This window comes from Moschus berezovskii, chromosome 4 (assembly GCF_049115385.1).
Source record: "Moschus berezovskii isolate FMDL1 chromosome 4, NW_MosBer_1.0, whole genome shotgun sequence".
NCBI classification, from domain to species: domain Eukaryota; kingdom Metazoa; phylum Chordata; class Mammalia; order Artiodactyla; family Moschidae; genus Moschus; species Moschus berezovskii.
In genome coordinates this window covers 101,977,608-102,001,676 of record NC_142463.1, presented here as the reverse complement: position 1 = coordinate 102,001,676, position 24,069 = coordinate 101,977,608, and the positions used below count along the sequence as shown (strand labels likewise).

Below are 24,069 nucleotides of genomic sequence, written 5' to 3'. Positions count from 1 at the left end.
TGAGGATCTTGGGTGGTGGAGAAGGGTCTGCAGGATGTGAAAATATCCACTCTCACACGGAGCTTGACTGGGATGTCAGCTGTCAAGCTGACACTGATGGTTATTAACTTCAGAATATATGAACAGGAGCCAAAGATATGGAAAGAGCCAGATGTGGTCCAAACTAGGCGTGATAGGAGGAGTTCTCCACTCTGATTCTCAGTTATAGGCAAACTGGTTTGTAAAGTCACTTCTTCCTCAACCTTCTTTTTCCTATAGCTGAGTGTGGAGAAACGATCAGACTACATTTGGAGGTCAGTCCAGCCCTGGGATAAATTGTCACATCGGGGCATTTGTACTTCCCTTGCAATGTCTTCCCTATCCCTTGGCATGTGTTCAGTTGCTTCAGTCGTGTCCGACTCTTTGCTACACCATGGACTGTAGCCTTCCAGGTTCCTCTGGAAGTGGAGTGGGTTGCCATTTCCTTCTCCAATCACTTGGCCTAGGAGATACTTAATAAATTAGACAAGTATTTATCTGTTGGATGAAAGAATATCTTGGGTAAGCACTGTTTTTCTTTGCATCTCCTTTCCTTGAGAGTCAGTCTTCAGTTCTGGGAAGGAGGTATGTGAAATCACTGTAAACTTTTCTGAGGGTTGTGGGCGTGGTTCTCCTGCTACCAATTACATAAAGCTTGTTTTGTCATAACTGTCTTGTGTCCAGATTCTCAAAAATGTATCTGCTTGTTCCCAGGGAACTGGTCCCTTAAGGTTATGCTCTGAGCTTCTCCCAGTTGTATCCTTGGGAGTAGACCTTATTCTCAACACCAAGCTCCCTTCCTGCCTCAGGCTACACACACTTCCCCTTATAAACATATCCATCCATCTTTATGTTCCTTTTAAGGCAAGAACCAACTTTTGGCCAAAGCATATTGCTCCATCTTTATTTTTGGACTCACCCTCCTCAGGAAGTTTCAGGTCTGGCCATAATGGTAATTTCGCCCAGGTATCTCTCACACAATTCCATTCTCAATCAAATGTAAGGTCTGTAATACCTAGGAAATTCCTGTGAAAGAAACTAATCATCATTGTCTTTCTTCATTTGAACTTTTGCAATAGAGAAAATTAATCAACAGTCACAAATGCAAAGGAGAGAAAGGCAGTGATGAACTTGAAAAAAGGTCATTTTTAATACCCTAATGCTGTCTGGGAACTGAATACATTGTGGGGGGTATGGAGCAATAGGGCTAAAACAAAGCCATTCTATTCAAATAAGAGATCAGGTTCGCACATTGACTTCTGTGGGGCAAATGGAAAACCAGCACACCAAAAAGCTGAATTATACCACGGAAGCAAGAGAACAGAAGAATTAGGAAATGTGAAAAACAACAACAGCAACAGTGATTTATGCAATGTAATTAACAGTAGGACTAAAGGATTCGCACCACTATTGCACACACGGATGCCCTGGGGTTTTGCTTGAGGAAAAACAATAGAAATATTAGCTTTCCATAGATGATAAAGTAAAAAATAAATGCTAGATTCTCAGTTACTTTTCATGAACTTACATTTAAAATTTAAAGACAAAGCAGCCAAAGTAAACTCCCTTGGACGTTGAAATATGAAAAGTCAGATTAGCCTGGGAACAAATCAGATCTCTGTTTTCTCATTTAAAAGTAAGAAATCAGACCAGATAAACCATATGGTCCATTCTGGTATTAACATTCCATGGGTCTTATTTTCCCTTTTTAAAGAAAGCCATTGTATTTAAATCAATAAAAGATAGCATCCATCCAGAAGGCACTTAAAAATTATATGGCATCATTAAAATGAGACATTATTTTTAAGCAGAAGGAACCATTAAGGTCTCCCTGGAGTAGGAAATGCAACCCACTCCAGTATTCTTGCCTGGAAAATTCCATCAAGAGAGAACCCCTGTCTTTGGGGCTCCAAAGAGTCAAACACAAGTGAGCAACTGAGCACCCTTTATTAACAGCAAAGAATAACTGTGTCCATATTCAAGGCTGAGAGCAGTGTTTATTTTAGGTAAGTTAGTTGCAAAGAGTTTATGTAGAAAGATAACGTCACATAACTTAAATGAAAGGTTAGGTCATAAGCTTTCAAAAGTGGTTTTATCCAGTCCTCCTCCTTCATTTTGTCCAAGTGCTTCGGGGCACATGCAGGGATGGCCACCGTCTAAGCCTGGCAGCAGAGCCATCGAGACATTCTCAGGAGCCTCCCAGATCTCAGGCTTACAGCTGCAGGTGCGATTGGTGCTGGGAAATGAGCACACGTGGGCAGCTTCTCCTTTCTTCATCGAGAGGGCAGAGCTTGCACATCTCTTCACAGCCTCCACTGCTGTGCTACTAAACGCTTTACACATACACGCCATGAATCAACCCCACCATGCAGCTGAAGCCTAGATTTTGGCATGCTGTTAGGAGGTCCAAAGCAACAGTCAGTGGCTTTGAGCCAGGCCAAGCAGGTCTATTAATCACTGATTCATTGGAGCTCCTCTGAGCCCTGTTTTGTTCAATATATTCCTGATCTAACTGAAGGAATCAAGTTTATAATTAATTCTACAAGTCATTCCTACTCAAGTGGCCACTGCATGATTTGTGGAGATGCACATGAATATTTTGATAATGTTGATGATTGTAAGTGGTTCTTTTTAGCCAGAATGAATTTGTGACAGGTACAAGTCACTATAGAGATAAAACATGACCCAGAAATAGCTGTGCAGAGAGGTGGAAAGTTGGAGGTCAAAATCAACCTGAAGTTAAGCAAAACCCCGAAATGCTGCTGCTGAAAGGAAAAAGAAGCCATTATGACACTGGGATATAAGATTAATATTTGACAGGCAAGAAATTCATGTACTAAAATAATTGGTCATACACTAAGTAGATTATCATACTCAGGTTTTGGTTTCTTTAAAGAGCATGATAAAAAAGCTGGAGAGGCGCCAAGACAAACAGTAAAAAAGTTTAAAAGTTAAAAAACTGTTATTTGAGGAAAAACCCATACAGTCTGCTTTTGTTGAAATCTTAAGGAGTAACTTCAAGAGTATCTTCAAAAACCAAAGGTGATGGGAAATTGTTTCTGCTTGTTTTCCTCTCCCTTGCTTAGATCTGCAGAGAGAGCTGGGCTGGGAGCAGCAGCAGCACAGAGTGTTAGCCAACAGGGAAGGTGGTTGCTGGACCGGTGACCTCATTTTATTTTTTGAATTTTATTCAACTTTCTGTTTTATATTGGAGTATAGCCAATTAACAATGTTGTAACAGTTTCAGGTGGACAGCGGAAGGACTCAGCCGTACATATACATGTATCCGTTCTCCCCCAAGCCCTCCTCCTATCCCATCCCATCCCATCTAGGTGGCCTCAACTTGAACTTCTCACCAACTATAGATTGTGATTCTCCTGCTGCCAATGAAATCAGTTTCTTTGTCTTACCTGTAACTCCTCCCATACCCTAGTTCTCTGGTTATGACTCCTGAGTGCCCAGATCCTTCCTCATAATCATCCTTGTCAGAGTCTGAGTTACAGGCCCGGCCTCGGGTTTTGAGCTCTGGTGTCTTAGCCATGGTCTTTGCAATCAAGGACTCTAGTGCTGTGGAGCTGATGAAGCCTTTCGTCTTGTGAGAAGGAACTCTGTCCCCCAGAAGGAGAAGACTCAAGAGCATCCGCACTCTCCAGTCCTCTTTAAACCTCATCTGTCTGCATGTGTTTTAAGTTTGTTGTGTGCTTGGGGCTTTTCCTCACCCACCTCTGCAGTTTCTTCCTGCTGCCCGTGGCAAAAATTCTCCCTGCTTGTGTGGTGCGTCCTCTCACCCAAACCAGTCTCCAGGGACCCTGTGGTTGGGAAAGTCCTAGGAGGGAGGTCCCGTTATAAGACTGCCTTGTGCTCTGATGTTCTCCATAGATCCTCTTAGTGAACTAACTTCTTTAAACCCTGGTTTTCTTTCAGCTCATCAAGGTGGCATTGGAGAAAAGCCGGGCAGCTGTGGAGACCCAGAATGTGTCTCTGGCTCCTCCTTCCCTTACAGGAGGGGACAGTAATGGGGGTCTTCAGGAGGACATGCTCCACCTGAGGGCTGAAATTCACCGGCACTTACAGGAGAAGAGGGAAGCCGAGGGGGAACTGAAGGAGCTAAAGGCTCAAATCGAGGAAGCAGGATTCTCCTCTGTGGCCCACATCAGGTAGGACGTGCCCCAGACAAGAGGAGCCTGCCGATTGAGAGGCTGCTGTAGCCAAGGGACCACATTGCTGCAGCCAAGAATTCGTGCCACCCTGGGGCTTCTTGGTCCACATCCCAGGCTCCATGCATGCATGGTTCTACAGATTCGTAGAAGCGCTAACAAAACTAGATAATGCATGTGTGTGTGTGTACGTGCTCCATGTCTGACTCTTTGTGATGCCATGGACTGTAGCCCACCAGGCTCCTCTGTCCATGGGATTTCCCAGCAAGAATACTGGACTGAGTGCCATTTCCTCCTCCAGGGGATCTTCCCCACCCAGGGATCAAACCCATGTCTCTTGCATCTCCTGCATTGGCAGGTGGATTCTTTACCACTGAGCCACCTGGGAAGCCCTGAATAATGGTGATTATTAATAATTACCATTTTAACTATTCAAATAAATCTGGTCTTAATTCAATATAAAAATGCCCATTATCTGCTATATGTATGATTGTCACAAGTGGAAATCTCCCAGTTGTATGACAGGTATTGCTGTTTTGAATTGACTGGAATGTGTAAGGAATCTCCTGCTACCCAAGATGCTTCCCTGCTGTATGCAGAACCAGAGCAGTCCATGAGGAGAAGGGTTTACACAGAGCCTCCACTCATCTGTCTCTCGGCAGCACAAATCCTTCAATTGTGGAATAACAATTTTAATAATCTCTTCTGCAAATCCCATGGATGGAGGAGCCTGGTAGGCTGCAGTCCGTGGGGTCGCTAAGGGTCGGACACGACTGAGCGACTTCACTTTCACTGTCTGTTTTTTTTACTTTGCAAAAGTGGGAAGTAACTTATTCATTGGTTAGAATGGCACTGCCTTCACTCTTTCCCCTCGCCCTCAAAAGAAGCTTGGAAAAATATGCGGATAGCATAGGGATAATCCACTCACTCATTCGTCCACGAGGTTCACAGTCCTCATGGCCTGCTGTTTAGAACACAGCTGTGCAGATGAACAGCTTCTAATTCATACCCTATAGTTTCCCTGCCTATTGTGTACCACTCAAATGTCCCCGTGTCATAGAATAATATTAATGTTAGTACTTTGATATCTAGCACAGTGTACCTTTTGACTGTTAAGGAACCTCAGGCCTAAAAAGTTCTAGCAAACTTGCTCAAGTTTGCATAATAGTCCATGGCAGGATCCCTGGCTCCCAAATATTAAATCCTAAGCCTTTTCTCCTATATACTTTATCAAACGTTTTTTGAAATACTCTTGCAAGCATCCTTTGTTCTGGTTCTTTTACTCTGAATCATCATGATATTTCTCGTCTTAAGTTCTACTTAAGCTAAAGCTTCAGTTTGATTTAAACTTCATTATGCTTTGTTGTGCTATCATGGGTGAGAACAGTACATCTCTTTCGATCCCACAGCTGAATATAGAAGCACTGATACTGTAGAAGATAGACTGTGTAATTCGTAATTCTACGTAATTCTTCTCTTTGGGGGAGATTTTCTTGAGCATTGCTTTTGTTAGTTTGCATTGTGAAAAGAGCAGGGTATTCCCCCAAATACAAAGTTATGACATAACATTAAATATTCTTTATACCACACATGTGCCCCTTTCTTTCCCTGTCACACCTCAGTTTTAGTCAAATACCTGTTCCCCTTTTCTCCACTGAGGAAACTCTCACAGTCTCTCTGATTCCTATGTCCCAAACCATGTTCGTCCTTAATTCACTCTAGACAAGCTCTGCTCTATTTCCAAACTTTCGGATTCTGAGAAACGCAGTGTAGAGGCACAGCCAACTGCTGGTCCTTACGGCTGTGAATTAGCTACTTCCTTTGTCTCTTCTGGTCAGCAGTTCTCAATTCAACGTGCTTAAGAATCACCTGTGGAACTTAAATAAAATGTAGATTCTTAGGCCTTAGCTCTTAAGCTTTTTAAACAAGCACCTCCTAGGAGTCTGCTGTTAGTATTCCTCAGGTCTGCAGCTGATAAGAGCAGAATTATATAACTTCTCAGTTGCAGGCACTGAGCACTGATGAATTTCATGTAAGCATCCAGTGACTCCCCTAAGTCAATGAAGTGAATTGCCTTTTAAAGTCAATTGCCTTATTAAAGCCACATTTTTATTGCTTCCATCCAGTCCTAGTAAAGGATTTGGTGGGAGGAAAGGCTGCAACCAGAATATCTTGGTGAAAATTAGTTGTTGAGCCCATTATATCTTCTCAGCAAATATGAATATTCTATGTGCAGCTGGCACTGTGGAGGCTCTGGGGACACTGGGTGAACAGGACAGACAGAATCCCTGCTCTCATGAAGACGATCTCCTATCACAGGAGCCAGATAGAAAGCAACTGATTAACATAGTACATTTGACTACAATTCTGGCTAGTGTTGTTTGTTTCTTCTGTGTTCCTAGGTCCCAGTGTCTCTCCAGTAGTTGAAAAATGACTGATGATAATTAATAGAACTGTAGTCTACATGATAATAAATTTCTCCCAGGCAATGTCCTTTTTTATTTTTTATTAACAGTGTAAGTATCCTTGTTTATTCTACAGGCCACTGAAAATTAGAACATGAGGTTGCAAGCATGGGTAAAGACAAGTAGACCATGTGTCTTGAGTCTGAGATTTTTAGTGACAATGCTGCCAAGTATTTATGGGAGTGTGGGGAATCTCCTGCTCTTCCTGAGCCTTGATTTATGGGTGTATAAAATAAGGAATGTTTTAATAGGTCTCTGAGGTCACTTCATGTACTGGGGTGTCTCTGAGTCTCTGATGGACTCAATTGTGGGTTAACCGGGCTCTTAGGAAATGAGGCCAAGACCAGACCCGGCCCCTGACTGTATGTGTTTCTTGCAGGAACACCATGCTGAGCCTTTGCCTTGAGAATGCAGAGCTGAAAGAGCAGATGGGAGAAGCAATGTCTGATGGATGGGAGATTGAGGAAGACAAGGAGAAGGGCGAGGCGATGGTGGAGACTGTGGTTGCCAAAGGGGGTCTGAATGAGAATAGCCTTCAGGCTGAATTCAGAAAGATCCAGGGAAAACTGAAGAATGCCCGTCATATCATCAACCTCCTCAAAGAACAGCTGGTGCTGAGCAGCAAGGAAGGGACTAGGAAGCTTAATCCCGAGCTCCCTGTGCACCTGGCCAAGGAGATCAACAGAATGAACACAGAGCTGGTTTACTCTCCTGGAAAGCACCAATGCCTAGAAGAGGAGGGTGTGACCACAAGGCCGTGCTCCAGACCCCGGAGCCTTGACCTTGGGGCTGCCCTCACAGTGGATGCTCACCAAGTAAGTGTGGGGTTAGATGAAAAGCCCTTGGAGAAAGGCTGGAAATGTCTGTTTTTACCTTAAACAGGTCTGCCCCGTGGGTCAGGAGGTACCATGGGAAGGGCATCTTTGCACCACAAGTAGTGGTGATAATGTTCCTCTAACATCCAGCCTTTAGAAAGCTTTCTTTTACAACATTATCTCATGAATATTACATAAGAAATTAACTTTCTTAAATATTTGAGTGCTTAATTTTCCAGGCAAGACACTAGGCACTGGAAACAGAGACTTCATCTTTGCCCTTCAGATATTCAACATGGTGGGGAAAGATGGCACAAAACCAGATCATTTCCATAGGATGCAATATAGGGCTACATGGGGCTTTAAGGCAGCCAGTCAGTGGTGTGTAATGACATCTCTTACTTATCACTGCTCTGTACATCACAGCTCAGCTCAGGGGTCTGCTCCTGAGCCTCAAAGGAACAGTCAGGATTGTCTAAGGAGAGGGGGCTGAGCTGCTGCTGCTGCTAAGTTGCGTCAGTCATGTCTGACTCTGCGAGACCCCATAGATGGCAGCCCACCAGGCTCCCCCATCCCTGGGATTCTCGAGGCAAGAACACTGGAATGGGTTGCCATTTCCTTCTCCAATGCATGAAAGTGAAAAATGAAAGTGAAGTCCCTCAGGCGTGTCCGACTCTTCACGACCCCATGGATGGCAGCCTACCAGGCTCCTCCGTCCATGGGATTTTCTAGGCAAGAGTACTGGAGTGGGTGCCATTGCCTGCTGAGGATTAAGTAAAATGGGTTGCAGAGGACTCTGAGAGAACAACTGGGTGGGAATTCAGGGAGAGATGAGTGGAGGTTCCCACCCCTTCTCTTTTCAACCCCTGAACAAACATTTGCTGAGGGTTCCTCACAGACTCGGGTGGCACTGTGCTGTGTGCTGTAACAACAGAGATAAACAAAGCATCACCCAGCTCTCCAGGTGCTCAGTCTGGAAGGCAAGTAGCTGCCAAGTGGAGTGAGAAGTGTTACGACAGACACATGGATGAAGTACACAGGGTCCGCAAGGCGAAGCGGCCACCACTGCCTGGGGAGAGCTCAGATGGCCCTGACCCTGTGCTGGCTCTTTTCACAGCTGGATAACCAGCCCCAGACCCATGACCCTGGGCCGCAGTCAGAATTTAGCTTCCTGGGATCCACAAAGCACCTGCGTTCCCAATTGGCACAATGCAAACAATGCTATCAAGATCTCCAGGAGAAGCTGCTGATATCAGAAGCCACTGTCTTTGCCCAGGCCAACCAGCTGGAGAAATACAGAGTCATGTTTAGTAAGTCTTAAGTTCAACACCACCTGTCTTCTCCCTGAGAAGCTCATGCTTTGCAGATTTCACTCTTCTTTCCCAGTCTCATGGCCAGTTTAATTCTGACTCTTACCTGAGCATTGTGGAAGTGGATTGTTGTTGTTAGTTAGTCGCTAAATCATGTCCAACTCTTTTACAACTCCATGGATTGTAGCCTGCCGGGCTCTTCTGTCCTTGGGATTTCCCAGGAAAGAACACTGGAGTGGGTTGCCATGTCCTTCTCCAGAGGATCTCCCTGAGCCAGGGCTCGAATCCAAATCACCTGCTTTGGCAGGTGGACTCTTCACTGAGCCACCAGGGAAGCCCATGGAAGTGGATACTTCAATTTGCAGATGGCAGAAACAAATAAATGAATAAAGCAAGTTTGCAGTGACAGCATAGGGAGGAAATGAGCTAACATCTAGCTTCACTGATTTCTGGTACAGTCAACAAACAGCCTTACCTCTCTCAACATATGTTGATTGTTTCTCTTCTGCTCCTCTTTGCACCACATTAGACTCTTCAGAAGTATATCATCGTTGTTGGTCTAGAATCAGTGCTTTCTCATAGAACTTCTGCAGTGACATAACTGTTCTGTACCTACGGCACATGTGGTTATGGAGAACATGAAATGTAGCTAATTCAATTTGGGGATATAAAATTTTATTTAATTTTTATCAGTTTAACATAAAACAGTCACGTTTATAACACTTAACAGAACAGTGCAGATCTTGGTGTCTTTGAAACTCTGAATTAGTTCTGCTCCATTCAAACATTCCCTGAACCCCCATGAACAAAGCATTTGCTAGCTTCCCTGGGGCTTGTAGAGTTGATAGTATGCAGTGTTTGACTTAAACATGTCTGGTCCCAGGAAAGCCCGTAAGCTCCCCAAGCTTACCTGGTGGAGAGAGGTCCTGCTGCTGGAGCAGGTGTTTCTTCTCCCACCTCAGTCCAAAGAAGCGTCTATCCCACTCTGGGTCTGACCTCCCCAAGGGCCAGGGTGCATGCTGCTGAGGAAGAGAGTGTATGTGGGAAATTAGATCCTCTGTAGCACCCCCTGTCTGTTGCCAAGCAGGTGGATCATCGGTGAAGCAGGACAGCAAGCAGGTGCAGGTGGACCTCCAGGACCTGGGCTATGGGACCTGTGGCCGAAGCGAGAATGAGGCCGAGCGGGAGGAGAGCACCAGCCCTGGTGAGAGCTCGGGTGCGGGGCTCGCCCTCCCCAGCTAGGGGCAGCCTTCACGTTTGGGTGCTGCTCGCCAAGCCCACATCTGATGAGGAGCAGGCTGAGGGGTGCAGTAGACTGAAGGGGGCACAGGATGAGGGGGCGGAAAGTTTGGAGAACTCACGCCCAAAGTGAGGCTGAGCGTGAGCGTGAATGTCTACAATTAGTTTCCAACATGCTGCCTGTTTAAAAAAGAAAAATTCAGCACGAACTTTAAAAAAAAAAGTTCTATCCAACTGATTATTTTAGAGAAAATACTGTGTATTGAACTGATGTGTTAGTCGCTCAGATGTATCTGACTCTGTGACCTCATGGACTGCAGCCTGCCAGGCTCCTCTGTCCATGGAATTCTCCAGGCAGGAATACTGGAGTGGGTTGCCATTCCCTTCTTGAGAGGATCTTCCCAACCCAGGGATCAAACCTGGCCTCCTGCATTGCAGGCAGATTCTTTATCATCTGAACCACCAGAAAAAAATTACTAAAGTCTATTTATTAATGAGAAGATCAAATGAGCTTTGAGTGAGTGAGTGAAAGTTGCTCAGTCATGTCCAACTCTTTGCAACCCCATGGACTACACAGTCCATGAAATTCTCCAGACCAGAATTCTGGAATGGGTAGCCTTTCCCTTCTCCAGGGGATCTTCCCAACCCAGGGATAGAACCCAGGTCTCCCACATTGTAGGCAGATTCTTTACCAGCTGAGCCACAAGGGAAGCCCAAGAATACTGGAGTGGGTAGCCTATACCTTCTCCAGTGGATCTTCCTGACCCAGGAATTGAACCAGGGTCTCCTGCATTGCAGGCAGATACCAACTGAACTATCAGGTGGATATGCAAACTGTACATCTAAAAAAAGTGTATTTCTGTTATAAAAGCACTAAAGCTATAGGGACATCCACCAAATTGAAATTGAAGAGAAAAACACTAAGTAAAATAGAAGGTGACCACAACTGACTTGCAGGGCTCTTGGGAGGACAAGAAATATGGCATTTGGAGGCTAGTACAGTGCCAGTGCTGAATAAAGTACTGCTTTAACTTTTGCTCTAGTAATGATAGTCCTATAATTACAATGTAGGACAATATATTGCAGGGTATGGCCTCCGCAGCATGCCCAGCTTGACTCAGGAGGATGTCTTTGTCTTTTCTCAGAGTGTGAGGAGCACAACAGCCTCAGGGAAACAGTCTTGAGGGAGGGGCTGTGCTCTGGGCAGGGACACCTGGGCTCCGCAGTGGCCAGCCCCCCTGGGAAGAAGCCCTCGGAAAGCCAACTAGGGAAGCAGGAGGCGCTCCGGGCATACAGAAAGTCAGAAGACATCTCTGTCCTACATAAGGACATCAAAGATCTGAAGGCCCAGCTGCAGAACGCCAACAAGGTCATTCAGAACATGAAGAGCCGGGTTCGGTCCCTCTCAGTTACAAGCCATTATTCATCTAGTCTGGAGAGACCCCGAAAGCTGAAGGCCGTTGGTGCCCTCGAGGGATCCTCACCGCACAGTGTCACTGATGAGGACGAGGGGTGGCTGTCTGATGGCACTGGGGCTTTCTACCCTCCAGGGCTTCAAGCTAAAAAGGATCTGGAGAGTCTGATCCAGAGGGTGTCCCAGCTAGAAGCCCAGCTCCCAAAACCTGGGACAGAAGGGAAGCTGGCCGAGGAGCTGAGATCTGCCTCGTGGCCTGGGTAAGGAGGGTGCTCTGTGGATCATTGCTTGATTGAAGATGTCTACGTTTCTGTGTGAAATAGGGAGGCCCAGGCAGGTAGAAGAGAGAACCCACTGGGGCAGTCAGAGAAGGACCTATTTCAATGGTAGTCCTGGGTGTTAAGAAAGGACACCTGACCCCTGCTGGGAGATACCAGGTCCCTGGGATTTCCTCTTAGGAATGTCTTCACACAGCGACAGGACGTATAAGTAGTCAAACTGGAGGCAGACTTCCTGGGTTTGAATCCTAGCTCCAGAACTTACAGGCTGTGCAAACCTCTTTAGTCTTCCTGAGCCTGTTTCTTTATCTATTAAATGAGGAAAATAAGAAAACCTATCTCAGAGGGTGGTTATTAGGTTTAAATGAATTAATCCAAGTTCTTATAATAATGCCTAGCACATATTAAAGCTCTCAACCCTATTTGTGTAATTATTATTGTTTTTGATACTTTGTGTTGAAAAACACTGGACTAGATGTCCATCTCGGTATCTAGGTTATCTATGCTGAGTAACAAACCACCCCAAAGCAGGGGATTCAAACAGCAATTTATGTGGATTGGCTGGGCTTAGTAGGGGTCGCTCTCACATCAGGTCTCTCACGCCGTCAGATGATGGCTGGGGCTGGAGTCACTGAGACGTCTGGCTGGAATGGCTTCTTCATCCTCGTGCCTGGTGACACAGTGCTCCCTGGCGTCTCTCTTTCTCCACGTGGCTTCCTGTCTTCTGGGGCCTTTGCTCCCGGCCTGGGCCTCTCATAGTGGTGCTCTCAGGGTAGTTTCACTTCAGCAGGGTAGCTGGCTTCCAGGAGTCAGGAAGTAGAAGTTGCCAGGTGAGTTAAGAGTGACTCCTGGACTTGGGGCAGTGTCACCTCCAGTGTGTTGTCTTGGTCAAGGTGGTCACAGGGCCCACACAGATTTGAGGAGGTCGAGAATGACTGCTACCTAATGATGAAAGAGGGCACAGCCACATTGTAGCCAAGCATGTGGAACGGGAGCTTGAGTAACGGCCATCTTTGCAAAATACGGTCTGAAGTAATATAGATGGTCTTTGAAGTAGAAGACATGAAAGGACTTATGTGGATTTTTAGTATTTATTGAGTACCTACTCAATAAATCTATTTAGCATTTATTATCAACTATAAGTCTACACTCTATTGGTGCTGTAAGGGAAGTAAAATACAGCACTGTGTTTACCCCCACGGAACTTATTTTTCACTTTGGCGCATGACTAATGCATGCTAAACAGTGAAGGAATGGTGGTGTACCGTGTTGTTTGATGCAGTTTTGTCAGAACAGAATTTACTCTTAAATACATCCTTTGGTTTTGGTGCCAGAATTCAGCATAAACTGAGGAATTCTTAGAGATGCTCTGACAGAAATCTCTACAGAAGCCCCCATAGCTTAATTTTCCATTCTTACTCTTTCCTCTTCTTTCATTCATTAGGAAATGTGATTCCCTGATTCAGGACCAGGCCAGAGAACTATCCTACCTACATCAGAAAATACGGGAAGGGAGAGGTATCTGTTATCTCCTCACCCAGCACTCGAAAGACACGGTAAAGTCTTTCGAGGACCTCCTAAGGAGCAACGACATTGACTACTACCTGGGACAGAGCTTCCGGGAGCACCTCACCCAGGGCAGCCAGCTGACAGAACGGCTCACCAGCAAACTCAGCACCAGTAAGTTGGCCTCATGGCTTCGGGACCCTCTCAGTCACTCCCAGAGCCTAGCTCCCAGTGGCCGCCTCACCTCCACCACAGCTGCTAACCCAAGTCCTGTTTCTACTTCTTTCCCGGGGGCCATGATGGGATCAGGACTGGCCGGTGGGCCACTGGCAAGTGCCTTTTAAACTTTTTTGCATTGATTTGGGGCAAAGGCAGTCATGATGGTGATCGCCAGGTCAGGGAAGTTCTGCCTGGTGAACGCTGGAGATCCTGCAGGTCTGTTCTCTAAAGATGCAGCCTGAGGTCTCCCACATGTCCTGACCACACATAGAGTGGTCACTATTTTGTACTCGAATAGGCTCTTGCACTTATAATGTGTAAAGTGAGACCTGATTAATTTCTTACTGTTTCTTTCTGAATTTGGTTTTCAGAGGATCATAAAAGTGAGAAAGATCAAGCTGGACTCGAGCCACTGGCTCTGAGGTAATTCAAATAGAATCTGGTAAAGTAATTGGGAACAAGGCCTAAGGGATCAAGAGGGCTGCAACTTCACAAGACAGAAGTGGGGGCGGAGGGGGTATGGAAAATACTGATTGTATTGAATTCATTTGTTCATGAAACACCTTCCTGTTCTTTTTAGCCTAATTCTTTACACTCTTTTGATAGAATTCTATTGATTTCTATTTGTATAATGATTCTCCAGGCTTAGTAACCTAGAGTCAGTCTGACCTAAAAGTAAACTTACCAAATTTCAAGGGTCCTTGGCACCCCAAGGATCTCCTCTGCTCCCCAACTCTGTGTGTTTAAGTACATGGTGCACTTTTTGCCAAGTTGGCTTACCCCCAAGTGGAGTTAGCAGCTAGTTTAGTGGCCACACAGTTTCCTTGGGAAAAAAAGAATTGTATTACAGTTCCTAATAAAATTCCTTAATGTTGCAGGTCTTGGGAGGCTACAGTGCCTTGGAAACCAGTTTTCAATGAATCATTGCATATTTTCTTATTATGTGCAATAAAATTCAGACTCAGAGTCCTTTGTTTACTAGTTCAAATCCCTTTGTGTCATGAGTGTGCTTTAGAGCACCCAGTGCTCCTCAAAATATCTGTGGTGAAGGACAAAGGAGTTTGTTTTTATCTCTAATCTGTCATAGACATACACCTGGTCTGTACCTTAATCAACCAGATGATTCTACTTACGTCCTCTTGGATGATGTGAGAATGCCACCCTGCTGTGTTTCTCGGTGCTCACCGTCCGTTTCTGTACTTACGTTGTTGGAGACCGGGAACCAGCAGTTCTCGGACTCCAGCTGTCCTGGGGACCAGGCTTGGAGCAGCAGTGCCTCAGAGGCCTGGCTGAGCCCCTGCGGGTCCTCAGCGTATCATGTGGCCAGTGCACTGGGCACCACTTGCTCCCCCTCCCTCTGCACCCGGCCTACTTTTCACCCTAAACCAGAGATGGGTAATTCATTTATTCTCTGCAGGCATGGTCCCCTTGACTTACGTAGTTTTCCTCATAAGGACTAGCTCATCCAGTGATTCTGCCTTCCCCTGTTGTCCTCCTTCACCCCACTAGGTTTAGCAGGGAGCTGCAGGAGAAGGAGAAAGTGATTGAAGTCCTGCAGGCCAAGCTGGACGCCTGCTCCCTCACGCCGTGCAGCAGTCATGCCTTGTCTGACTCCCAGCGCTCTCCCAGCAGCTCCTCCTTCTTGTCTGACGAGCTGGAAGCCTGCTCTGACATGGACATCACCAGCGAGTACACACACTGTGAAGAGAAGAAAGCGTCGCCTGGTCACTCAGGTAGCCTCCACTTTCTGAGTGGAGCCACCTTTTTCTAGGCTGAGAGGAGACTTCTACATCCAGGCTTTATAGATACGCTTTGGCATGTGTCAGGCTGAACCATGCCGAGCATAGGCCCCAGTGGGTCAGGACCTTTGCTTTGCTCCTGATTCTACAAGCTGACCCTGTCACTGGGTCTCCTCTCACCTGGATGCTGTTGGACCAGGCAAACCACAGTGGGGAGAGTGAGAAGAGGATGGGGACTTCTGTTTCCCCACTGCCTCACGGGCACACAATCTGTCTGATTGATCTCCTTCTGTAAGATGGGGTGTCTTATCCCTCCAGCCAGGTGCAGCTTCTGAACCCCCGAGTTTCCTTGGGTGTCCACATATGCTGCTGCACTTGCCTGCTATTTTTGGAGGTGCCTTTTCCTTGGTTTCAGGCTCTGAGCCCCACTGTCGCCTCTCAGGTGGCTTTTCTCACTGAAGGAGCAATCTGCAAGTCAGGAATGAAAGCTGCTCACAGTGCTTGCGCTTGGTGCTTTCCCTGACAACAAGGCTCTGCCCTGGTTACATTGTAAGATCAGATTCCAGTTCTTCGAAGAATACCAAACATGTTCTTTCATTCATGGGTTTTGTAGATTCCATCCACCATTCAAATCATTCTGCTGTACTGTCTTCCAAACCATCAGCAACCAGTTCATCTCATGGGGTTAAGGCCGAACCCAGCAGCAACCCCATCAGCTTCCCAACTCCCCAGAATCCCCCCATGGAGGCCAGCCAGGCCCATCCAGGTATGCACTAGCCAATGGGGCAGGGGCTTCATCTCCTCTCACTCAGCTTTGACTTTTCTTCAGGGATAAGAAAAGCATCATTAGGAGCTTAGATACATTGAATCCTAGACAAAAATCAAGAGACCATTCAAATTCACTAATAGGGTCTGACTAGTCTTTAACTACCGTAGAAAAATAAATAATCCACATCAGACTTTGAGCTGCATACCAATTTTGACCAGTAGTTGGCTAATCATTTTAAAAGAATCATCTTCATTTCTTTCTCTCATTTTACCCTGGAAATCAAAGAGGCAAAATGTTTCTCTCAGGATTATTGTAGCCAGAGAGCAAAAAGAAATTTCCATCTGCTGCTCTCTTGTGTGTTTTCCCCATTTTCTCTGCAGAGGAGCCTCTGTAGTTGGTGGGGCTATTTCCTTCATAGCTTCAGTATCCTTAGAAGGAATTCTGTTCACATTACATTATCTTTCATGGTTTTATGAATGGGTTGGTGATCCTTGATATACATGGTGTATATCTTGGACTGACAGAGTTGTATATTTCATTTACCTGCCTCAGGTGAGTTACCAGGGGGTGTATTATCCAATCACAGCTCCACACTAGCAATGCACAGAACAGGCAAACCTTATTCTCACCTGCTGCCCCCCAACAAGATGACTGGCTGCCTGCCTTCAGCGTGGTTGTGGTGAGGTTGCGTTCAGTAGAGACACCTACAGAAGAACACTTTTCTTCTGCCATCCTTGTCCCTCTTGAGAGCAAGTCACCCAAATCTTAAGGAAAAGAATGTGTCCAACTCTTTCTGGGCTCAAAGTTTCTGGGCCAAAGTTTCCAGCTAAACCAGGAAATCATGGGGAAAAACCATTCGCCAAGCACTGTAGACATCTCTGTGAATGCTTTGGGACGAAAAAGAGCAGAAGGTCGAAGGTTTTAGAGTCAGAATGCCTTCCTGAAGGAGGCCTGGGCTGTGTCACTTGGTAATTCAGGGTCTTGTACTGCTCTGATACCATGTCAGCGTCCTGGGATAAGGGATGTTTTTCGGAATGTGATCACTGTCTTCTGTGTGGAACAGTCTCCACAAGTCTAGATGTTTTGGGTTCTGCTCCCTCCGTGGGCTACATGCCCTTCAAATGTTTTTAGGAAAAGGAGAGAGATTCAAACGTCAGAACTTCCCAGGCTTCCTGAAATCGATAGATGTACTACATAATGATCACCTGTGAAGTTTTTCTTTTAAAAAACTTTCTGACAAGAGTTTATGATTCAGTAGGTCTGCATCAAGGACGGAAGAATCCACATATATTAAGCATTTTTCTTAAACTATTTGAATGTTCAGACAGATTTTTGCATGCCACTGTGTCTGTCAGTTTGCCAAGGCTTTTATTTTTCCGTTGGTGAATGAGCACAGTGATTTGGGATTCTCAAGTTTGTTTCCATCAGCCTTGAATTTCATGCATTAGTCATGCCAGCATCCCCACTCTCCTAGTCTACTCCTGTCCTCCTCAGGGTGAGTCCTGTTGCTTTCAGGAGTTCTAGGTATAGGGGAGTCTTGTCACAGAGGCCAGGACTGGCCCACGCTGGCAGCAGCACCCCAGGGCTCCTGAGAGCATTCAGGCAGAGCCATCCTGACCTGCCATGCCCAGATGGCTAGGATGGGGCTCTCATGGCTGCCTGAGCTATGGTAATGCTACCTTGCCTTTTTATAACCAGCTGTTTTCCAGATGAGCATAGAATGTGAATGCAGGATAGCCCCGGCAGGGGAGAAGAAGGAGCAGGTGAGATAAGCCAGACTCTTGGGTAGCTCTGCTCCCCCTTGGCCATCTTAGTCATCACCACATTGAATGACAGACACTCCCCAGGGAGACACCTGGTCAGGAAATAGTTTCACCTTCTCAATCTTTCACCCGTTCTTTTCTCTCCCTTTTGGTCTAATGACTTGTGTCCTTTCTCCCTGACTTTCTGTTTCTAGGCCTTCATTTCCAATGCATACCCCAGTCACCACTGCCGTCAGCTCCACCCAGCTTCCTGCCTTTCAGCTCTGCTGGCCCTCCCCTCCCTGGCTGCTGTGAGACGCCCAGGGTCTCCTTGGCGGAGGCTCAGCAGGAGCTGCAGATGCTGCGGAAGCAGTTAGGAGAAAGTGAGCACTTCCTGCTGCGTTCGTGTGCTTGCGGACGGCGGACCCACACTGTGTGTCTCTGCATGGCTTTGGCTGGATGGCAGAGTTTTCAAAATAACACAGGGGTACACGCTATCAGTGGACAACTGAGGGAGAGCTGCGCTTGCTGTTTTTGGAAATATATTTGCTGTTATCTTTCTCATGTGTTTGTTTCATCAGTTAGTAGCTAACTAACTATGCTCCTATGTGAAATAAGAAAAGAACTTCACATGATGAATTTGCCCTCTAGTAGTGCTTTTAAAAAAACTAGAAAGCAATTTGAAATTACCTTATAACCATGGTCTGTGCCTGTAAAGAAGAGCTTGGATGGGCCAGAGATTGATGGTCACCATAGACCACAAGCTGAGAATGTGTACACCTTGAGCCCCATTTAGACCACATTAGTATCCCTGAAATTGGATACACTGTCTACTCTAACATTAGTTTGATTTCCAGCTAGACTGAGATCATTTTTAAGGAGAGTCTGCACATGTTCCTTCCAGCAGGCAGTGAGGTCTAAGAGGCTACCTTCTGCTACCAGTGTTACACAGGTATAGCAATCTAAGGACCTACCAACGTGAACATGGTCTCACCTTGTGTGCCAGGGCCAGGGCAGAGAACTAAAACTCAGAGAGTGAGGTTACTTGATCAAGGTCACTAGGAAGGGCGAGAAATGGGCTTGAATTTGGATCTTCTGCTCCTGGTTCCATGTTTCCATCATACCTTCTCCATCTGGAATGGTTTTGTTACAGTCCTGCTGAGAGCACAGGCTGAGCTCAGCTGAACAATGCTGGAGTCCCCTTGCCAAAGTCTTTTCTCTCTTTAGAGATGACAGCATGTGCTATTCTCTCTGAACTAGAACTTGCTACCACGCTACCATAGCAGGTCTGGAACCAACAACTGATGGATAACAAATCTGTTCCATGCCGAAAGACACGAGTGTTCACTAGACTACTTTTCATTTCCTCACTTCCTTTTCCCTCATCTTTCCACATTGTCAAGTTGTCTTTGCCCAAAGCTAGAGACAGGAAGGAGAGCACTGTGCATGAAATGGTCTGCTGATGCGGGTTGAACTGGAGTCACAACCAGTCTGTTCCATGGGCCAGATTTTGGATGGTCCAGCCTTGGCAAGAAAGGCTGTAGTGCTTTCTTTGCCTTGTTAAGCACAGTCCTCTCCAAAGAGCTCATCAGCTCTCCTCCTGTGCTTTAAACCAAGCTTCCGAGTGGATAGTGGTGCAGGGCAGCTTCTCAGGTCTCTATGGAGCTAAAATCTTCTTGTGCAAGTGTCTGTCTGGTGTTTTTGCATGGTTTAGGGCATGCGCTCTGTATTGTGTGGCCAGGGAGACTGGAACATGAGACTACTGATCCCTGTTACTGATAGATTTGAAGCCTCCTGCGACCTTGGTGAGAAAGTAAGCTGAGTGTCAACAACCACTGATTTCCCCTTCTCTTTGTGTGGGGTTGGGGTTGAAAGAGGTGTGGACGAGGTAGGGAGTCATGTCTCTTTTAAATCCTGGACTGTAATTTGCATGCTTACATTTTTCATCCCCCTCCTTAATTTCCACTGATCCTAATGAATATCTAGTGGTTTTCAAATTGGGGAAGGGGAGATGCTTGACAATACTTCTCAAACTTTCCTGCCTTTTAGAATCAGCTAGGACGATTTTAAAACATTCAGTACCGAAGCTGAACCACATACCCATTAAGGTCAGATCTCTGGGGAACCAGGCACTGGTACTTGTTTTTACATTGTCTCAGATGATTCCAGAATGTAGCCAAATTTGAGAACAGTTATAAATAAGGATCAAAATTGGCAACTGCCAACTACATTAATCCCTCAAAGGGGGTTGACTTGGTTGGAAGACACCAGGACTTCACTCCTCACTCCTGTTTCTTAGGCAGAGCTACTGTTTGCTGCTCATGTCGATAATCCCTAGAAAGCAGTCTTCTGAATGTGAATATCCTGAACTATAGCCGGTTCACTTCTTTCCCTCTCTCACCCAGCTGGGATTATTTTTAAATAGAAGCGGAGATGATGGGAAGGCCCATGATTTCACAGGATCTATGAAGGCATCAGCCTATGAAATGAAAGGTCCTACCTCCCCCATGGGAGAGTGTTCATGACTCTTCAGATGCAAGTGATGACATTTCAGTTCCTTGAATCGTGTTGAGTAAGATTCAAATCACCCCTTAGCTTATACAGAACCTCCCCCAACCTCAGCAAAGAGTTCAGTCTGGAGTGAGTGGGTCCACCATTCTAGCTGGATTTATGCCCCCTTTCTCTTCTGACAACCCCAAAGGAAAACTAGAAAAACTGGCACTTTAGCTTCCGGAACAGCAAGTACTCACAGGAACACAAATATTCCTGTTGGCAGGCGTGCTCAGTGCTATGGCCATCACACTCTGAACCCCTGACTTTCCCAGTGAGTTCTCCCCAGGAACTTCCTGGACTCTATCATGAGGCATTATCACGGGAGCCAGGTTAGGGCCACAGGACTTTCCTGTTGTGTCCATGGGTGACTTTGTTCACCCCCTACCTCTTGTGTCTCTTGCTCACAAATACACGGGGTGAGAGTCGCAGCCTCCAGGGTCTAAGTCTCCATCTCACTGGTGTTCCGCAGCCGCTGAGGCCTCAGCCCGTGTGTCCCCGTCAGTGTCCGTTCTCCTCAATCACGCGCTTCCTGGCTGATCCTTGTGTTCGCTACTGCTGCTCACTCATGTTTCCTTCTGCCCAGGTGTCACCAGTGTTCATCCTGCTTCCCCAGCCACATTGCCAACCGACCATACAGAAGCCAGACCTTCCCACTACCGCAACCCTACCCAGCCCCTCTGTCCTCCAAGGAGCACCACCGAACTGGGCAGAATCCTGGAGCCTGGGTACCTGGGCAGCAGTGGCCAGTGGGACATGATGAGACCTCAGAAAGGGAGCATATCTGGGGACCTATCCTCAGGCTCCTCCATGTACCAGCTTAACTCCAAACCCACAGGTAAATACAAAGCCGAGCAGGTCAATTGTTTCTCTAAACCATATGGAACCTCTTGCATTTACCAGTTACCCTGGCAAGTGGACATGTACACTTACAACTCCCTTACATGCACCCCTATATGGGAGGAGGCCCATGGGGCTTGCTTAGCACCAGCTGTCCTGTGTTTAAAACCAAATTACTCTTTTTTTAGGGTAAAAGTGATAGGTTATTTAATTTTAAACCTTTTTTTTTTGTATTGGGGTATACCCGATTAACAATGTTGTGATAGTTTCAGATGAACAGCAGAGGGACTCAGTGATACATATACACATACCCATTCTGCCTCAAACTCCCCTCCCATCCAGGCTGCCACATAACATGAACAGAGTTCTATGAGCTATATGGTAGGTCCTTGATGGTTATCCATTTTAAATATAGCAGTGTGTACATGTCCATCCAAAATGCCCTGTCTCTTTCCCCCAACCATCCCCCTGGCAACCATAAGTTTGTTGTCTAAGTTTGTGAGTCTCTTTCTTTTTTCTAAGTAAGTTCATTTGTATCATTTCTTTTTAGAATCCACATATAAGGGATGTCATACGATATTTCTCCTTCTTTGACTTCACTCAGTATGACAGTCTCTAAGCCCATTCGTGTTGCTGCAATGGCATTATTTCATTATTTTTTATGGCTGAGTAAAAGACTCTGATGCTGGGAAAGGTTGGGGGTGGGAGGAGAAGGGGACGATGGAGAATGAGATGGCTGGATGGCATCACCGACTCTGTGGACATGAGTTTGAGTGTACTCCGGGAGTTGGTGATGGACAGGGAGGCCTGGCGTGCTGTGATTCGTGGGGTCGCGGAGAGTCGGACACGACTGAGCGACTGAACTGAACTGAACTAAATATTCCACTATGTGTGTGTGTATACATACATATATATATATATACACATACATATATATATGTTGCCGCCATTCACTCTTTAAACAAAGTCACCTGAGCTCCCATATGCCCATGAGAGAGGACAGTGATGTTTAAGGGTCTTGCTGAGAGGCCACTGGCAAAGCCCCCAAGTGGGCCCCAGGGTGCTCCATCTCCACCTCTTCCTGTCCTCCTGGGTGGCTGCAGGGGCTGACCTGCTAGAGGAGCATCTTGGTGAAATCCGCAACCTGCGCCAGCGCCTGGAGGAGTCCATCTGCATTAACGATCGCCTGCGGGAGCAGCTGGAACACAGGCTCAGCTCCACTGCCCGCGAAAGCGGTAGGAGAGGCCCAGGGCCTCCTATTTCCGGTCTACTTAGGGAGAATCTAAGGTTGCCCTAGAGAAGAGCGTCACAGATTTCAAAGCACTGTGGTCTGCTTTCCTCCACTTGCTCCTTACAGTCAGCAAGGCAGGGGGCAAGGACCGTTCCCCTCCCCTTGTTGCTGTATCTGAGCTCAGAGAGTAACTCTCCTCACTGCAGGTCTAACCAGATCTGCTCCCCAGAATCCTCTGACTTCTCCTTTACCCTAAAGCTGCTCATTTGCTGCCTGCTGACTTCTGTGCCCTGGTTCTGTGACTGGCATGTGGTGGAGCCAGGTCTGCAAGGCCTCCTGCAGCCGCTCACCAAAGTGGTCTTCCTGCCCACACTCTCCCCCAGGCTGCTGACACCGGGAGGCCGGCCTTTCCAAACACCCTTGACCTGTCCACACTGCAGCAAGAGCAGCTATTTAGGGAACAGAGCCTCCTGAACTGCTCACCCAGGGCACATGAAATGCATGCAAAGAACTCATGCAGAGGAGCCACAGGAAAGCCAGGCATTCAGCCCAGCAGACTTCGTCCCACCAGGAGACAAGTCCTCAGGGTTTTCTGCTGGGTTGGGACAGTGTCTTTGGAGGCAGAGAACGAGCAAACAGAGATCCTCTGTTACACAAATGTGTAACTTACCTGCTTGCACTTCCTCGGACAGGCTCCACCTCTAACTTCTACAGTCTGGGCCTGGAGTCCACACCTCAGCTTTCCAATGAGAGCAGAGTCCTTTGGGAAGAAAACCACAGGCTTCAGGCTCAGCTCAGTCATGTTTCCAGAGGTGAGTGCCAAAAGCCACAAACTGTGGTCAGTGTTGTATCCCTTTCTTCCCTGGCCATACCCATCACCAACTGGAGAACCTAAGAGAGGAGAAGGTGGAGAGAACAGAGCTGCTCAGACCCACCAACACCAAACTCCCATAGCTTTTCTCACTCTAGAAAGGGCTACTTTCTGACAATCCCGAACCGTGGGCCCTCAGACACCTAGGCTCCAGGGAGGAGGAGCTGTAGGAAAGCCACTTCTGTGCGACCCACGTGCAGTGATTCAGTCATTAGCCACCAACCTGGACACCAGTTAGTGCCCGTCCTACCTCCCCACACTCACAGCTGGTTTCAGTCCAGGAAAGGGAGGAGCAGGAGGCCTACACACCCTCTCAGGCTCTTCCAAGACCTCGCTGAAGCTCCCTGTGTCCCTCTCGTGCTGATGTGCTGTGTCTCCTCTCCATCTCCCTCCTCCTACACTCAGGGCTCCTCTTTGGTCCCTGGTCCTCATGACTGTGTCTGGAGGTGCTAGAAAAACATCTTCCAGAGCTTTCTCAACACTTTTGAGTGAGCATCCATGTGTGGGCATCATTTCCTTTTGGGCCTGGGGGGCGGGGGGTGGGTGCTGACCTTAGTGTTAATTGAGTTAATGAAATCAATGTTTTTTCAATCACAAATTATTTTTATTTACAAATACTTATTGAATATCCAAACAGACAAAGAATAGCCGCTAAGAGGATTAAGCCCAGAATGAAATAATGCTTGTAGGAAAGGAAAAAGACATTAAGAGAGGTTTCTACATAAGCCTCTTGATCCTTGGCAAAACTCACGAGTGGATTATTGCATAGAGGGTATGTGAGTACTTAGAAAATAGAGTTAGGAAGCAAGAGTGTGTTCCCTAAAACCAAAGTGGGCCATACTGAATCACAGCAGCAACCTCTTTCTGCAGAGAAAGAGGCTCCCACTCCTTGGAGCGTGTGGATGT

The 24,069-nt window shown here is 46.6% G+C and overlaps 2 protein-coding genes across 3 annotated transcripts in view; one reads left to right on the top strand and one right to left on the bottom strand.

The window, feature by feature from the left end:
* The window catches only part of LOC129540481 (NBPF family member NBPF4-like), a 95,451-nt gene that overhangs the window by 35,783 nt on the left and 35,599 nt on the right, over window positions 1-24,069 (bottom strand). The gene's annotated exons all lie outside the window — the stretch shown is intronic.
* Window positions 1-24,069, top strand: part of LOC148778136 (myomegalin-like) — a 36,295-nt gene that overhangs the window by 3,017 nt on the left and 9,209 nt on the right. The window contains exons 3-14 of the mRNA XM_088835002.1: window positions 3,943-4,175; window positions 7,020-7,455; window positions 8,573-8,765; window positions 9,853-9,969; window positions 11,150-11,678; window positions 13,141-13,376; window positions 13,793-13,844; window positions 14,931-15,154; window positions 17,887-18,054; window positions 20,808-21,059; window positions 22,165-22,296; window positions 22,985-23,104. Of these exons, the coding sequence (XP_088691128.1) occupies window positions 3,943-4,175; window positions 7,020-7,455; window positions 8,573-8,765; window positions 9,853-9,969; window positions 11,150-11,678; window positions 13,141-13,376; window positions 13,793-13,844; window positions 14,931-15,154; window positions 17,887-18,054; window positions 20,808-21,059; window positions 22,165-22,296; window positions 22,985-23,104 (2,692 nt within the window). The remainder of the gene's footprint in view (window positions 1-3,942; window positions 4,176-7,019; window positions 7,456-8,572; window positions 8,766-9,852; window positions 9,970-11,149; window positions 11,679-13,140; window positions 13,377-13,792; window positions 13,845-14,930; window positions 15,155-17,886; window positions 18,055-20,807; window positions 21,060-22,164; window positions 22,297-22,984; window positions 23,105-24,069) is intronic.